At 41.2% G+C, this 14,775-nt stretch overlaps 1 protein-coding gene across 1 annotated transcript; it reads left to right on the forward strand.

The window, feature by feature from the left end:
- Window positions 1-5: 5 nt before the first annotated feature.
- LOC124144792 (retinol-binding protein 2-like) lies at window positions 6-11,369 on the forward strand. The gene is made up of 4 exons (XM_046514351.2): window positions 6-333; window positions 5,340-5,518; window positions 6,587-6,688; window positions 7,960-11,369. The coding sequence occupies exons 1-4, from the start codon at window positions 258-260 to the stop codon at window positions 8,008-8,010; spliced, it is 408 nt and encodes a 135-aa protein (XP_046370307.1). The 5' UTR covers window positions 6-257; the 3' UTR covers window positions 8,011-11,369.
- Window positions 11,370-14,775: the final 3,406 nt, after the last annotated feature.

A 14,775-nucleotide genomic window follows, 5' to 3' on the forward strand; every position in this document is an offset into this window, starting at 1 on the left:
AAGTAAAAGAAATCATGAATAATTCTTCCTCCGACGCTAATTTCATCTCCAGGCCTATCTAGAGTGACGAAACAACAAACCTTGAGCCTCTCAACCCGGACAGGCTGTATGATATAAATCCCGACCGCCAATATCGGCAGACATTCAGTTTCAAGTCTTACCAGACCCAACTCGCAACCTCGCGACAACTCGCGGTATCTCCTGTACAGTAGAATAATCAATTACTGTGAACTGCATCGTCTCGTGCGGCTTCAGTCATGGACCTGTATCAAGGAAGATGGGAACTGCTCCCTGACGAAACAACAGGATTTGAGGAATTCAGCGATGCTATAGGTAAGACTGTTTATAAGACGATTCTAAATTTACCAAAACAGAAAGGCGATGCCACTGACGCGCATACATTAACCCCTGAAGCATGTTTTTATCGATCGCCATTGCCCAAGTCGTGCTGACATTATGGGAGCTCAGGCGGACATCCTACGTGGACAATCGACCTGGTTGAGGTCGTGTTGAACTGTATCACATAGATAAATATGTTGCATATCAGCCTCGTGTCAAGAGATATATATATGATATCAGCTGATATAGAGAGCAGCACGGTTGACCTAGACTGGTTACGAGTCGCGCCGGCGGTAGAGGGTTATCGATCGTTCTTTGGACGAGAGATAAAGCGGGTAATAATGGCTGCTGTGTCGCAGCTGATGTGGTCAATGATGAGGAGAGGGTACTTCTATTACATTGTCAATAATTTGACAGAGCGATGTTTCTTTCATGCCCTGAACACGCACCAGCTCCGTTAATCCGTCATAGTGTGTTGTAGCCGTCACCACTCGTACTAGAAATGGTTTGTGACCCATTGGATTCCATCAATTGTTGATTGCATGTTGCATCCAAAACATGTCATAGATGAAAAAAGGTTTAATTCAGTTTATTGCATGATGTGACTTATTTCAACAACCCCGCGTAAACACAATGCCACACTCTATCCATAACTTGCACGAGTCGTTTTAGTATTGTCAGAAGTATAAATGAACTGGCAACAAAACGTGGTATAGTTTACACGTTGCTATGACAATCGCTTAAATGGACATGTGCAAACATCCATAATATATTCCACTCTATCTGATGAGTACTACTGTATAACTCGTTAAAAGAATGTACAGTCCCGATCACGTCATATATAATACATGATGTGATTTCCAATATGACGTCATGTTGATGCGATGTAAGGAGTGAATGAGTTGGGTTTAACGCCGCTTTCAACAGTATTCCAGTTATATCACGGCGTGTCAGCTTAATGTGGGAGGAAAGCCCGAAGTGATGCAGGTCTTAGACGTTTACCACTTCGTTGAAACCCACGAGCACGGGAATGATGCTGACAAACTTAGAAACATTATCGGGGCGAACCGGGAATCGAACCCACAATTTTAGGTTTCTGGCGTCCCCAAGGGACGTAACCCTGCACAGCGAATTGCGACGCTTTAGGCGACAGGGTCACCCTTTTCATCTGCGCGTCTATTAATTTTAGATTTTTTTAGCTGTTATTGGAGTTTATTTTTCGAACTGTTATTTTTCTGTTAAATATTGCTCCAGTTTCTAGGCAGGAAAAGTATCGACAATGATCTGCGGATAACGCCGCTTTTAACAGTATTCCAGTTATATCACGGCGTGTCAGCTTACTGTTGGTTTCTGGCTTGCCAAAGGGGCGCAACTCTGCACAGCGAATCTTTGTACAGTGTTGTGCTGAGATGTGTTGCTAGGATATGTAGAAGATGCGAGCTGTAATGTCGCTCTTTCTACTTGCATCTCTTTCTCGTCCTCCAATGATCAATATTTATACATCATAAACACAACAGTCAACACTGTTTACACAAACAGAAACTATTAGTGTAGGCTAAAAAGGAACTTTAAAGAAGCAGTACACATATAGGTTTGAAACAAATTCCTGTTTATCAAACAAAATGTCTATATCTATACACTAAGAAGTCATCAAACTTTAACTTTGATATAAAAATCCATTAATTCCCAAAGGAGACGAATGCTATGTTAACAAATACGTGACGTGTTTTCGTAGTCATTTCTGCTGACGTACTCAATATATAAATCAATATATATGTATGTTTGTTGTTTAACGCCACAACATTAATCAATATACACAACTGAGGCATCCCATTGGCAATAGGTGGCATTCGGTAAAAAACTATAATATCAGAATATCGTTTTCAATCTTGTCCATCACTCCTGGGAGCTGAAGTTCTGGGTTTCTCCCCGGCCGCTTTATGCTTAAAGACTATTGAAGATGGCACTTGATGTTGCCCTGTCTGGCGCTCGGCATTAAGGGGATTTAATAAGGTCTGGTGGCCTTTGAGTCCGAACACTCTGTCTGAGTGAGGTATTCGTGTAGAAACTGAAAACGCCCACATACATCAAGAATTGACCCGTGAAGATTCCGGGATAGAATAGGTCTTCAGCAACCCATGCTTGCCGTAAAAGGCGACTATGCTTGTCGTAAGAGGCGACTACCGAGATCGAGTGGTCAGGCTCGCTGACTTGGTTGATGCATGTCATCGATCCCAATTGCGTGGATCGATGCTCATGATAATAATCAGTGGATTGTCTGGTCCAGACTCGATTATTTACAGATCGCCGTCATGTAGCTGGAATATTGCTGTGTGCGGCGTCAAACAACCAACCAACATCATGAATTGCGTTGTACAATACATTGAAAGTGTAATTCCCTAATTTAGAATAACTCTAAATAAAATGCGAAACCGGGCCCAACGTTTACTTAAATAAAGATAAGGAAATTTTAGGATCAGGCCAATTTTGACGTTGGTCGGTGATGAGAGACACACCGCGCAGAAACATGTGTCCTGCTGCAGGAGTGACATGCTCCCGACGAGATTAACCAGCAGGTTTCACTCCTTGTTTTGCAAAACAATAACGCTGTCACGTATGGCTACATCAGAAGCGTCAAACAAACATACCTCACACGTGTCTTTTAACTTCGAGATCAATTGCAATATACAGTGTAGCTAAACCTGCTATAAAAGAATGAATAATATAACCGCCGGCCAAAAATCACTCTAGTTTAAAAGCTATCCGTCTATCTAACTTTAAAAAGATAGATTCATGAAGTAAAATATATTAAAAAAGTGAAATATCAACGGAATTAAAAATGCAAGTCATACAGCATCCGATATTGACATGACGGTTTCCCGAATTGGGGTGAGGTAGCAAAAACAAGCATACAACGTAATTGACAAAGGATACCAACACCTCACAACACAACTCACTCCCACATGTTTTCCTGATGCTGATTAATAGAGCTGGCTAGACTTGCTTTTTAATAATTTAATTATAAGTTAGTTCTTTTCATAAAATATATATTTATATATATTCCACAGTCATGGTGCAGGACGAGATTTTGCGGTCTGCTCACATTCCGCAGACGACACAATGCTTATTCTGACCTCATATGTCAGAGGGATACAGCACATCGATCCCAGTGGCCCACTTCTCATTATTATCAATGGATTGTCGTGTCGTGCTTCATGGAAATTATCATTGTTTGTGTTCGTTTGAGGTTAGCCATATCATATGGAGAGGTCCGCTTGAATGCCAGGTGATGTGTCGGGAAACTACTGGTGGTTGGAGTATCTATAGGACTGAAAGTTGGTCGTGCACATACACATAGAATGGACCCGTGACGATCCGGGGTAGAATAGGTCTTCAGCAACCCATGCTTGCCGTAAAAGGCGACTATGCTTGTCGTACGAGGCGACTAACGGGATCGGGTGGTCAGGCTCGCTGACTTGGTTGATGCTTGTCATCAATCCCAATCCCAATTTAGCAAAATGCAACATGGACAGACTTACAGACAGACAGACATGGACAGAATTACCATAGTCTAAGTTTTTTTGTTGAACGAAGCCTGAAGCGACTTAAGCAGTAGGATTGTCGTATCACCCATATTGTATTGATATGATTGCAACCTTTTAAGAAAGCGATCACGTTTGCTTCCCGTAAAACCATAAAAGACGACTATACGTGTCGTAAAAGGATCGGGTGGTCAGGCTCGTTGACTTGGTTGATGCATGTCATCGTATCCCAATTGCGTGCATCGATGCCGATGATGTCAAGCACTGGATTGTCTGATCCAGACTCGATTATTTACAGACCGCCGTCATATAGATATAATATTGCTGAGTGTGGCGTTAAACAACAAACAAACAAACACATAGAATGTCACAGTTGTTGAGACGGGTAAAATAAATATGTCTTCTTGCGTTTCCCATAAACCTTTTCCACATTGTCGGGAATGACATTACCAAACGCATACCCAAACATATATATTTGGTGATAGAAGGAACGTTTTTAAGATTCTTGAAGTGGCCGCTTGCACGCCATCTTCCCCAGGCAAGAGAGTTAACTGACTATAAAAGTCCAGTTTTCACCCTTGCCGAACAAGGCTGGAATTCCTGGGTTGATCGTAGCGCCACCAGTGGCTATTACTAGTTATGTCCCTTCTAAACCTCTCCTATGGACCAATCAGATTCCACCTCTCGTATCACCTGCGTTTGCTCCACACAAAATGATTGCGCCCAGTCAAGACGATCTGATCGATAATCAAGTTCTATATCGCGATGAAACGGGTCTTACATCGCGAAATGCATCAAATCACGTGAGCACCTTGATTAAAAACATGAACAGATTTGGAAAATATCCGCTGACAACGAGTTGGCGGTGCACATGCTTTGCAAATCCTGCAATCGACCGAAACCTGCACGACAGATTACGAACTGGATTTCGATTTCGGTGCGCGATTTTGATTGGACTATGCATGGACTCGTTAGCCCAGCCAAAATGTAACTCCATAATACCAGCCTAGTTCGGCAAGGGTGCAAACTGGACTTTTATAGTCAGTTTACTCTCTTGCCTCGGGAAGATGCTTGCACGCTAGTTGCAGTGATTATACCGTCAGGGTAGCGAATGTGTGACACGCTGGGAAGGAGCATGACAATTAATCATCAAAGGGCATTACCCTGATGGATGAATCGATAATCCGGATATTTAATAATCTGGATATTGGATAATCGCCCCGATTTCACTGTAAACGCTACCGCCCGGAATAACGGGGATTCGTTTTATGAGGATCGGGTGGTCAGGCTCGGGTACTTGGTTGATTGCGTGTCATCGTGACCCGACGGCGTGAGGCGTTGTTCATACTATCAATCACTGGTTTGTCTTACTCGACTTTTTGCAGGCTGCCTTCGTGTAGCTATGTATTCCATCAGCAAGTTGTATTCCTGTAGAGGTCAATGTTTACCCTTCCTCAGGATGTCCTAAGCAAGGTCGTGAGACGTTTAAGAAGTTGATATACGTGGTGGAGTACACGAAAGGCGGCGACAGCTGGCAGGCAAAGGCGGAGGTTAAGGGGTTCGGCGAGCCTAAGGAGTACTCGTGGACGCCGGGGGTGGAGTTTGAGTACGAGGGACTCGATGGCATGAAGATGAAGGTACGTATCTATCTGTTAGGGGATGCATTCGTCGCCAATCAGGCCTCTCTGTAGGATTCAGAAATGTGTGTGTTTTGGTTGTTTTTTTCCGTTTTTGCATATGCCTTTATAAGTCGTATTCTTAACCAAAGATACCATTTTATTTGTATATTTAGCACACTTGAGTCGCTATATGGCTGAAATAAAGCCGATGCGACTTTAAGTTTTAACTCACTCACGAGCACACTTGACTGAACGTGAAGTCAGCTTATGTCGTGGCCCGCTTCTTTTGGTGACTGCCATTCACCTTCTCCACAGAAATCAATGGACCAATGAAGCTGAAACTTGTCACCACCAGTACCCTCATTTGTCTTGGAGGTTCGAGTCCGATTTTCAATATGGCTGATACAACTATTTATTACCATTATTTAGCCATTTGTGTTTAAAATGGAATTATATTTGGTATAAGTTTAGTTAGCAGTGTAACACAGTACATGGTTTTCGAGATATCATAAATTTTGACCTTAGTATTTTGTCCATACTCTTCAATTCTCTCAATACGCATAATTGGTTATGTAAATATCAAATCCACTAAAATTGCCAGACTTGGGCAAGTTTCTTCTTATGATATATGACTTCATAGTTTGTCTTATCATATTATTATTATTATCATTATTATTTAGTATTATGTAGAACATATTTGAATATCAATCCCGTGACATAGTCGTATGAATAAGTGTTGACTACGTATACAGGTGAACTACAGTAACGTGAGCATAGCGTGATTGAGTAAATTGGGTTTAACACCGCTTTGAACAACATTTCAGTTATATCATGTCGTGTCAGCTTAATGTGGGATGAACCCCCGAAATAATGCAGGTTTTATACGTTTACCAATTTGTTGAAATCAAAGAGCACATGTATAGTGTTGACCATCTTTAAATGTCGTTTGGTAAGACTCAGCCAGGGAATCGAACTCCGGAACTACCGCTCACCGGGCTGACGCTCCATCCACTACACCAGGGAGACGGTTCCGTCACGTAGGCGATCACATACCAGGACATGAGTTTCTAAAGCACTTTGTTACAGAGCACGATCACGTGGGACGGAAGTGCATGTCAGGAGAAACACGCCTCTGATGCTGGAGAGTGGGCCTCGGTCAGGACTGTGGAGGGAGATTTAATGACAGTGGTCAGTTACCTAGAATGATTCAATGTCAACTTAACAGTAGCTCCTGTCCCATTAATATGCTCCCATACCTTTACAGACAGACCACTAGTGAATATCCGGGTCATTCGTCACCACTCGCCCCTTTCCGTAACCTGCAAGAAGCTATTCGGCTTGTCCCGGAATAGCACGAGTTGGTCACGAATGTATCCGGGTTAGAATTGATCTTCAGCAACCCCTGCCATTCGTCACCACTCGCCCCTTTCCGTAACCTGCAAGAAGCTATTCGGCTTGTCCCGGAATAACACGAGTTGGTCGCGAATGCAACCCCTGCTTGTTTTATGAGGCAACTAATAGCATCGGGTGGTCAGGTTCGCTGACTTGGTTGCTACATGTCATCGTATCCCATTTGCGTAGAGCGATGATCATGATGTCACTGGTTTGTCTGGTCCAGATTATTTACAGACCGCCGTAACGCTGGAATTCTACCAAACATCATTTTTGGGGAAAGCGTTGATTTCTTTAGTTTCTGAAAATGAAGAGATTCTCTGGGCTCTCTATTATATCTTTATGAAACTTACAACATTTTGCAGCAGTTTCACGAGTAGGTCAACTGACCATTATCATACTCTTGGACTATGACACGTGGTCAGCTGATACTGGCACGTGTAAGGTGCGCAACTCTGAACAACGAGCTACACGTCTCAGTCTTCTTGACCGACCTCGTCTCTTTATGACAGTGCATTGTGGCGCAATGATTGTTGTGTGAGTCAGAGCTCTGTTGATGAAGATAACTTAAGAATTGAAATCAATGTTTTTTAAAAGATAGACCGTAGAATTGGTTCCCAGTTACCTAAGACTTTTAGTTTGCCTTAAGAGGCTACTAAAACTGATGGGTCGTCGTCCCTGGTAACGTCAGATGATTGCGTGTCATCGTGACCCTATGGTGTGGATCCTTGATCATGCTTTCGATGATCGGTTGGTCTGTCGCAGACTAGCCTTGATATATACAGTAACCTACGGTTATAACGAACACGCTTATAACGAACTGACGGATATAACGAACTTACTTTTTTGGTCCCGACTATTTTCTGTAGTTATGCTGTATATATGCTTATAACGAACTACGGTTATAACGAACTAAAAGTTGTAGTCCCTTTGAGTTCGTTATAACCGTAGTTTACTGTAGCTTGAAATGGATGACTGTGCATTTAAAAACCCACTGTTAATAGATAACATATATGTATACAACAGGATGCATTAACTTTCTTCAGTACACAGTTATTTCTTTTCAGACATCGGAAAGCAAAGGAGCGTCAATGGTTCAGAAGTTTAAACGTGCCTGATGTCAGTGGAACTCCAAGCCACCATGAAACCATTGCCGGTCGCCATTTTGGAAATGGTATCATGGGTACCTGACGTCAGTTTGAAAAATACGCGACTGTGATTGCCTGACAATGCGCATGCGCAATGCGGTATAGGTGTACGCTTCATATGCAATTGTTGCCATGACTACTGTCAGTGTATGATTTGACGAGCAAAAGATACATTTTCTGAGTGCAATACTTTTATGAGCGATATCAAACTTTTATCAATTTATCTTTTTCATTTTTTATTGACATGAAATTAAATTATATAATAATATTCACACTAGGTTCGACAATTTTCTTTCGATCATTTATCACTTATTTCTTCATGTTTATTTTTCACCTGACATGAAATTAAATATATATAACAATAACGATAATAGGTTCCGGCAATTTTCTTTCATTTTACATCGATATTATATATAATGTGACAAAATAGAAATAAAATCATTTATGATTGAAAATCCATTGTCCATAAACGCTTTTGTCCGGGAGCCTTTTGAAGGGGTCACTTGCTTTTTAAAACATTTTCTTGAAATTTCAAGATATCAAGTTGAAATTTCAAGAAGCTATTTTGTAATTTCAAGACACATACGTTGAATTTTCCAGTTAAAATCTAAAAATTGAAACTTATTTCATGCAATTTCACGATCCTTATTTTGAAATTTCAGCTTAGTGTGTATCTTGAAATTGCAAATTTACAGTATCTTGAGATTTCAACTTATTTTCTTGAAATTCCAGGAAAAACACAAACAAAAATTGCCCTAAAAGACATCCTTACATTTGTAAAATGTGGCGACAAAGCATTGTGAATGCACTTGAGTTATAGCGATATGGTCATGTCTATTTTAGAGTCTTAGCCCAGAAAATGTTTGAAAGGGGGTTGAACGCTATAAGGTCATATTGTAAGAATACTTTACTTGTGACACAAGTTAAGTCTGAACAAACAGACAGCTATTTAACGTGACTGTAAAAGGAAAGTTGCAGGGCATAAGCTAAGTAACCAGGGGTCGACCCAAACGCCCTGCATCTGTGACAAGGATAGTCTTGTCGAGACGTTGTTTACCATCAACATCAACGAATGGTCGACTATAGTCTGTATGTGACAAGTTCGCAATTTGTGTCTGAGTGTGGTATTCATGTACCCTGCACAAGTCCGGACAAGTACAAGCAGCCACATCTATACTGGTCTTCAGAGGTCTACAGGTAGGTCTGCAGATGCCTTCAGATAGGTCTTCAGATAGGTGTTCATGGGTCTTCAGACGTTTTCAGATAGGTCTTCACAGGTGTTCAGAGGTGTTCAGATAGGTCATCAGAGGTCTTCAGATAGGTATTAAGATGCCTTTAGATAGGTCTCCGGATAGGTCTTCATGTGTCTTCATAAGTTTTCAGATCGGTCTTCACAGGTCTTCAGAGGTGTTCAGAAAGATCTTCAGGTGTCTTCAGGTGTCTTCAGGTGTCATCAGATGTCTTCAGATGCCTTCAGATAGGTCTTCATAGGTCTTCAGAAAGGCATTACGCCTGTTGACCTATCCGTTTCATTGAGAATAAATATTGTTTAAAACATTCCACCTCACCTCTCGCCCGCATGTCTGGTTCATCCGCTTCTCAGCTGTACTTCTACCCCGTACGAAATTATATAGTGGGCTAATTAGCCATGTCAAATATTTGAGCAATATTCCAGTAATATCACGGCGGGGGACACCAGATATGGGCTTCACACTCACGTAGGAATTGAACTCCGTGGCGTAATACTGAACTTAAGCCCAACTTAACCAATTATTGACCTCCACCACCATTTGGAATTGGGGAATGTTATCCCGAGCATTTGCAATCAAACAGCTTCATGAGTGAATGTGTTAACTTATTTGTAACCAGTGTTGGAGTGTGTTTAGTTAATCCTTAATATGTACTCACTCTTTACATGAGAACAAAAAGAATATGATAAGTGGTGAGGTTTTTATTGATGAACTGAAATCACATAGTTGGATACACTCGTTCTCTGAGGGCAGATCGGGGGATGATTAACATCCGTGACTCAAAGGTGTTCATTTAAGTTAGTGAGTATGGTTTTACGCCGCCTTTAGCAATATTCCAGCAATATCACGGCGGGGAACACCAGAAATGGGCTTAACACCTCCTCTTCATTCTAAGCTACAGTCCCAACTTGTCACATATAGACTACAGCAGTCGTTACTGACGCATTCGCCCTAATCCCCACAAGCCTGCTGGGTGAGTAGGGCGAACCCATTAACCCGCTCTCAGAAAGTTCAAGTTTACTCGACGATTGAAATTGATGATAAGACAAGCTGAATCTTGTAGGATAAAATGTCAGATTGAAGTGTCTTAGATGCTGCATTTCGTGAGATAAACTGTCAAATTAAGGTTTCTCAGCTTTTGCACTTAGTGCGATAAACTGTTCAATTGAACTTTCTTAGCTGCTGCATTTAGTAAGGTAAACTGTCAAATTGAAGTGTCTTATCTGTGTGGACGTATCGTGTTGATATACACGATTATCGACATGAATGTGAGTATAGACGGATGTGATCACGTGACCTGCTCAATATGCCCCCTGGTGGTGAGATGTATGCTATGAATGTCACGCTTGGTATGGTGTAATATCTGTAATATAGCTCGCGTCTTATATATCCGCCCTCTTTACGCTGAAGACATAAAAGGGAGACAATCGCATCTGACTTGACCATGAATGTTGTTTTGTGTAGTGTATTCCTGTAAATCACCAATACTGTGTTCGACCCCCTAAATTCAATTTACAGATTATTGAAAACATGTAAGAATTAATATTTGTTTGATAATGTAGAATATGATTATTATAAGACCATTATCTTTCGGTTACATTATGGATTTATATTTTTTCTCATTATTTTCTTTTCTGTAGTTGGTTCAGGAGAACAGCAATCCAATATCAATATTCATTATCGATTCACAAGCGATAATGGGTTTTCCTTTTGTTCACTATCACTGGTTGTGAATGTTCGAATCAAAATGTCCATATACATGTGGTGCAAGTGATGCATGTTATATATGTAGTAGGAATCCAATTTATATTTTTGTTTTTATTTTGACTTGTTTCGAACCAGTATTTTATAACGTGCCCAAATGTAACAGTTTGGAATGTTACGGAGAGTAGTACCTTACATAAAGAGTGCGTTGTTTTCTAGAAAAGCGATCCTATGTTAAAAGATGTAGTGTACTTTGTTATTCAGTATGCAGTATCATTGACACGATATACCAACCCGTGTACTTTATAACAGCTATTTCACTGTGTCGTAAATAAAACGGTGGAAATTAATAAACTATGAGTTTGGACGTGAAAATGCTTTTGTGTTTTAATTAAACAAACAACGATCAATGTCAAACGAACGAAAGGTTCTTTTATCATTGAAGGCAGAGTACAGGTACGGTTAACGTTCCTGCCGACCACGGATCCGATTCTTGGATTCCAACCCACGATCAGCGAATCAAGGCACTGCCAAGGGAGGCAACTCCACACAGACTGATACTGGAAAGGACTTGATTGTTTCCAGATGACGTGCATTTACCTGCTTGCATCATATCTGAAGCAATCGGGTTATGCCCATGTTTACTGGAATCAAATCTGTGTTTACTGAGACATACGACATGTACGTGCATCTGATCTGTGAGAGATTTACAGTATACGTTCATTATATCATTTGTGTTTACTGAGATATACGACATGTACGTGCATCTGATCTGTGAGAGATTTACAGTATACGTGCATTATATCAATTGTGTTTACTGAGATATACGACATGTACGTGCATCTGATCTGTGAGAGATTTACAGTATACGTTCATTATATCATTTGTGTTTACTGAGATATACTACATGTACGTGCATCTGATCTGTGAGAGATTTACAGTATACGTGCATTATATCAATTGTGTTTCCTGAGATATACGACATGTACGTACATCTGATCTGCGAGAGATTTACAGTATACGTTCATTATATTAATTGTGTTTCCTGAGATATACTACATGTACGTGCATCTGATCTGTGAGAGATTTACAGTATACGTTCATTATATTATTTGTGTTTACTGAGATTTAATCCAAAGTGTGCCTACATTAAATCTTTCTTTCTTATGATATACAAGGATGTATCTGAATCGGCCCTGTTGTTACCGGGATACGTGAATGAGACATATGTTTATTGTAATATATAGCGGTGTGCCTGCATCAGATTCGTTTCATACGTATACCCTGGGTTTCGTGCATTAAATCTGTGTTTACTGATATGTTGGTTGTTTAGTTGTTTAACGCCGCACTCAGCAATATTCCAACTATATGACGGCGGTCTGTAAATAATCGAGTCTGGACCAGACAATCCAGTGATTGATATCATGAGCATCGATCAACGCAATTGGGATCGATGACATGCATCAACCAAGTCAGCGAGCCTGACCACCCGATCCCGTTAGTCGCCTTTTACGACAAGCATAGTCACCTTATACGGCAAGCATGGGTTGCTGAAGACCTATTCTACCCCGGAATCTTCATGGGTCTTTACTGATATGTTCCAAGCGTTGCGTGCACCATATGTTTACTGAATATATAGTGGTAAATGGGGGGGGGGGGGGGGGGGGGGGGGGGGAGAGAGGACCTAATTTAGCGCTAAAATCGAGTTTAAATTTTTTAGCTGTGGTAACCGCATCCCCAGCCCCCCCCCCCCCCCCCCCTCCCTCCCTCTTTTTTGGAAAACCAAATGTGCTATTAATAAAATCGGTAGAATTATGTGATATATTGTGATTATATTGATATTTTGGACCCCTCCATTTTATAAATGCTGGATCCGCCCTTGCTATGCATGTCGGAACAACCCCGCGCTCCGACATATCTGTGCGATACACAATCAAAGCCACCTATCTTCAATCTCGAGGCTGCCGAGATATTTGAGAAAGACATTGTTCGAAACATTGACGCGGTAATTGTTAAAATCTGTAACGTGTTACCTTACCCTTACCCGAGCAAATATTTGTCTCTTATGACCATTGTCGCGGTATAAACAAGGTACCCGATCCCGTTATCTTTATTGACATTTCGTTAAATGGGCAGTGTTAAATTGCAGGCGGAAACGTACCAGGATTGTCTGTTAGGTTTATTATCAGAGTCATAGTTGGTTCGTGAAGCGTGAAATTACCAGGCTCACACGCCGGGGTAACGCAAACACCGTTGTATGAGTCAACTATGTTCCCGATATATTACACTGCATTAAAGAAACATTACACATTTTAGTTCTGGAAACCCAATTGGGCAGAATGTCCCCTCCCTGTGATTTTCACGATCGACGCTATTACGTATTGATAATTCATTTATATAGGGGATGTGCAGGGCAGGGTGTGGGGGTGTTTAAGCATATTTTGTGTCATATATTAAGAAAACTGTCATTTCCTTTTTTGTCCATGTCTCTTTGTCCCCCGTGAATATCCGTGTTAGAACTGGTCTAAGAGGCGACTAACGGGAACGGGTGGTCAGCCTCGCTGACTTGGTTGATGCATTTCATCGTATCCCATTTGCGTAGCTCGATGCTCATGATATCAATGACTGGAGTATTATACAGAATCGATTATTCACAATGCGCCGTCATATAACTGGAATACTCCTGTGTGCGGAATAAATAAAAAAACAAAACAATTTTGTCCATGAAAATTTACTAAATGTTGCCAGTGTTTGTTTGTTTGCAAATGGCTTTCAAATTCGATTGTAAATCAAAGATTTTTTACGTAGACAGAAATGCCATCTGGCGCATGGATAAAGTGACGCATGGGCAGGTCAAATGCAAGTCCTATCTATAACCGCCGGTCATTTTGCCTATCCGATCGTCATTTCGGCTTTGGTCATTTGCTTTTATAAGAACACCGCCTCCGTGGTCTAGTGGTAGAGCGTCCGCCCGGAGAGCGGAAGGTCCGGGGTTCGATCCGTCGTCTACGGTGCCACAAGTTTAAGGTCGTGGGCCGGGTTTAGCCTGATAATCATTCTTGGGTTTCTTTCGTGGTAGTTTTTACACCATGTCAGGTACCTAGTTTCCAAAACTCATTTGAAGTTAATTTGCATAGTTGAAGCTGTTTTTACTTTGTTGAGATTCATTTGTCGAGTGTTTAATAAAGCTGATACATCATTATGAGAGACACATAGAAACAAAACGAGGGCAAATCTAGGACTAGAAATATACTCTGGGAGAGTGTGGGATTCGAACTACGATTACAGGGTTCTGGCACAACTAAGGGAGGCGACTCTGCTCAGTGTAATTGCGATGGCTGCTGTCCTGTTTAACTCCTTCCCTACTGCCCGTGTCTTGCAACCGCGACAGTAGACTTATCTTGATGACACGACGACGTCACTGTATCCAAAAGTGACGTCAATGGCGTCAACAGTTTAGGTCACTAGTTTGTGTCATCAGTCACCAAGTGATGGTAAACAATGCGCATATCAATGTTGACGGATGTATGCTAACAGGCGGGTGACGAGATCGATGCAGATTTGCAACGAATCATCGATTGAAAAGGCATGGAGACCTAAAAACGCGTGACCAAAAACGACACCTTTCTGCACATGCCACCACTGTTATGCCATTGGTTCCGACTTAAGTGAAGCAAAATCAAATTTTGAGTGAGTAAGTGAGTTAAGATTTATAGTTACATCAGCAATATTTGAGCCATATCGTGACTAATCAAATTTTGAAATTGTACAATAACGTTAA

The sequence above is a fragment of the Haliotis rufescens genome, unplaced genomic scaffold, assembly GCF_023055435.1.
Source record: "Haliotis rufescens isolate VD_foot unplaced genomic scaffold, xgHalRufe1.0.p SCAF_8, whole genome shotgun sequence".
Taxonomy (NCBI): domain Eukaryota; kingdom Metazoa; phylum Mollusca; class Gastropoda; order Lepetellida; family Haliotidae; genus Haliotis; species Haliotis rufescens.